At 53.8% G+C, this 2,795-nt stretch overlaps 1 protein-coding gene across 1 annotated transcript in view; it reads left to right on the top strand.

Annotated features, from left to right (window-relative positions):
- The window catches only part of cmtm4 (CKLF-like MARVEL transmembrane domain containing 4), a gene marked incomplete at its 3' end in the record, with an annotated part of 27,904 nt that extends 25,730 nt beyond the window's left edge, over positions 1-2,174 (top strand). Inside the window, exon 4 of the mRNA XM_080843773.1 lies at positions 2,013-2,174. Coding sequence (XP_080699899.1) covers positions 2,013-2,174 — 162 coding nt within the window. The remainder of the gene's footprint in view (positions 1-2,012) is intronic.
- Positions 2,175-2,795: the final 621 nt, after the last annotated feature.

The following is a 2,795-nucleotide window of genomic DNA, read 5'->3' on the forward strand; positions in this document are numbered from 1 at the left end:
GTCCTGTGTGTCCTATATGTCTCTCCTGCCCTGTGTGTCTCTCCTGTCCTGTGTGTCTCTCCTGTGTGTCTCTCCTGCCCTGTGTGTCTCTCCTGTCCTGTGTGTCTCTCCTGTGTGTCTCTCCTGCCCTGTGTGTCTCTCCTGCCTGCCCTGTGTGTCTCTCCTGCCCTGTGTGTCTCTCCTGCCTGCCCTGTGTGTCTCACCTGCCCTGTGTGTCTCTCCTGCCTGCCCTGTGTGTCTCACCTGCCCTGTGTGTCTCTCCTGCCCTGTGTGTCTCTCCTGCCCTGTGTGTCTCTCCTGCCCTGTGTGTCTCTCCTGCCCTGTGTGTCTCTCCTGCCCTGTGTGTCTCTCCTGCCCTGTGTGTCTCTCCTGCCCTGTGTGTCTCTCCTGCCCTGTGTGTCTCTCCTGCCCTGTGTGTCTCTCCTGCCCTTTCCAGCTCTCACTCATTAGCATAAGCTATGTATCATTATAGTCAAATCCAGTCCCCCTGTATTCTTCCTTATTTGTCCTTGTCTGTTCTGTGTGTGTGTTCTGTGTGTGTGTTCTGTGTGTGTGTTCTGTGTGTGTGTTCTGTGTGTGTTGTGTGTGTGTTCTGTGTGTGTGTTCTGTGTGTGTTCTGTGTGTGTGTTCTGTGTGTGTTCTGTGTATGTGTTCTGTGTGTGTTCTGTGTGTGTGTTCTGTGTGTGTTCTGTGTGTGTGTTCTGTGTGTGTGTTCTGTGTGTGTTCTGTGTGTGTGTTCTGTGTGTGTGTTCTGTGTGTGTGTTCTGTGTGTGTGTGTTCTGTGTGTGTTCTGTGTGTGTTCTGTGTGTGTGTTCTGTGTGTGTGTTATGTGTGTGTGTTATGTGTGTGTGTTATGTGTGTGTGTTCTGTGTGTGTGTTATGTGTGTGTGTTATGTGTGTGTGTTATGTGTGTGTGTTCTGTGTGTGTGTTCTGTGTGTGTGTTCTGTGTGTGGGCATGTTGTCCTGCTGTGCTTGTCTGAGGCGTGCGGTCTGAGCTAAGCCAGGCTGTGCTGGGACTGAGGGGAGGTGCTGAGAGGAGGTGCTGAGAGGGGGGTACTGAGGGGAGGTGCTGAGAGGGGGGTACTGAGGGGAGGTGCTGAGAGGAGGGTACTGAGGGGAGGTGCTGAGAGGAGGGTACTGAGGGGAGGTGCTGAGAGGAGGTGCTGAGAGGGGGGGACTGTGCTGGGACTGAGGGGAGGTGCTGAGTGGGGGGGACTGCGCTGGGCAGGCTGGGTAGGCTGGGGGTGCTGAGTGGGGGGGACTGCGCTGGGCAGGCTGGGTAGGCTGGGGGTGCTGAGTGGGGGGTACTGCGCTGGGCAGGCTGGGCAGGCTGGGTAGGCTGGGGGTGCTGAGTGGTGTGCGAGGGCAGATGTTCTCAGCGGGAGACTCCTGTGTAGGCCGGAGGGCGCCTCTAAAATCCCCCAGCTTTGCTTACACGCCAGGGATTGTGGGTTAAGCTCAAATACTGCAGCCCCCCAAGCCAGGGAAAGACGCAATGATTCATTCCTGGCCCTGTGTGTAGGCACTGGAACGTGTGTGTGTGTGTGTGTGTGTGTTTATTTATGTTGTGTGTCTTAAAACCCAAGCACACACAAACTTCTTCATGTTTATGTGTGTGTTTATCCAAACATCCTTTTATGTTACAGTCTGTGTTTTTACTTTCTTACATTTAGTTTCCTTATAAATCAGTGTGAGGTGATGTCAGGAAAGTAGGGGTGCAACGGATCAAAAACCTCACGGTTCGGATCGTTTCGAACGGATCACGGATCAATGATGATCCGTTGCACCCCTACAGGATAGGTTTGATGAGTGACCTGTATGTGTGCTTTATCTCTTGACCTCTGACCCCCCCCCCCCCCCCCCCATTGGAGAGGATCCAGTGTACACACACACACACACCCAGTCCAGGGTATTTGCATGTGTCTATGTGCAGTTGGATGCATGTAAATTCCCTCTCTCTCTCTCTCTTTCTTTCTTTCTTTCTTTCTTTCTCTCTCTCTCTCTCTCTCAGGTGTTTGGGTTCCTGGTGACGGGCGTGTACGTGGCCAACTGCTACCTGGCGGTGCGGCGCTGGAGGAGGGGGGAGGGGCAGGCCGGTCAGCTGACCAGCAGCGAGTACATGCGCGCCCGCACGGCCTCCCGCGGCGAGGTGGAGGCGCGGCCTGAGATGTAGTGACCAATCAACACGGGGCCGGTCCCCCACACGGCCCCTCCCTCCCTCCACTCATCCCCATCATCCCTTTCTGCCAGACCCTTCGCATGGACTGGCTTGGCTCGGCCTGGCTTGGCTTGGGTCGGCTCGGCTCAACAGCGCTACCATGAGGGCTTCTCACCCCCTGCGGCCTCGAAGACTGGAGCCGTGGACCTCTGTCACACACACACACACACACACACACACACACACACACACACACACACACTGGTGGATTGTTATCGTCATTGTTCTCTAGAATTTAGTCACATAAGAGAGAGGCAAAATCGTAACACACACACGCACACAGAACTATTTGTTTTAAAAAAAAAATGCTTTTAACCCCTGAGACGGCCATGCTTCTCCGTCTGTGAAGGATGTGTGTATTGTAAGCTGAGCAGCAGACTAGACATTCATGGATCGCCAAGATCTCGGGACGCCACCCATGAAGATAAAGGACAAACACTGTTGGATGCGCCACATGTACTTTCTAAGAAGCATTATGATAGGCTTAGGACACGTGTATCTGAGCCACACACACCATCTATTAGCGCTCTCGATCACTAGACACACACACACACACACACACACACACACACACAC

Source organism: Sprattus sprattus (assembly GCF_963457725.1).
Source record: "Sprattus sprattus genome assembly, chromosome: 8".
NCBI lineage: Eukaryota > Metazoa > Chordata > Actinopteri > Clupeiformes > Clupeidae > Sprattus > Sprattus sprattus.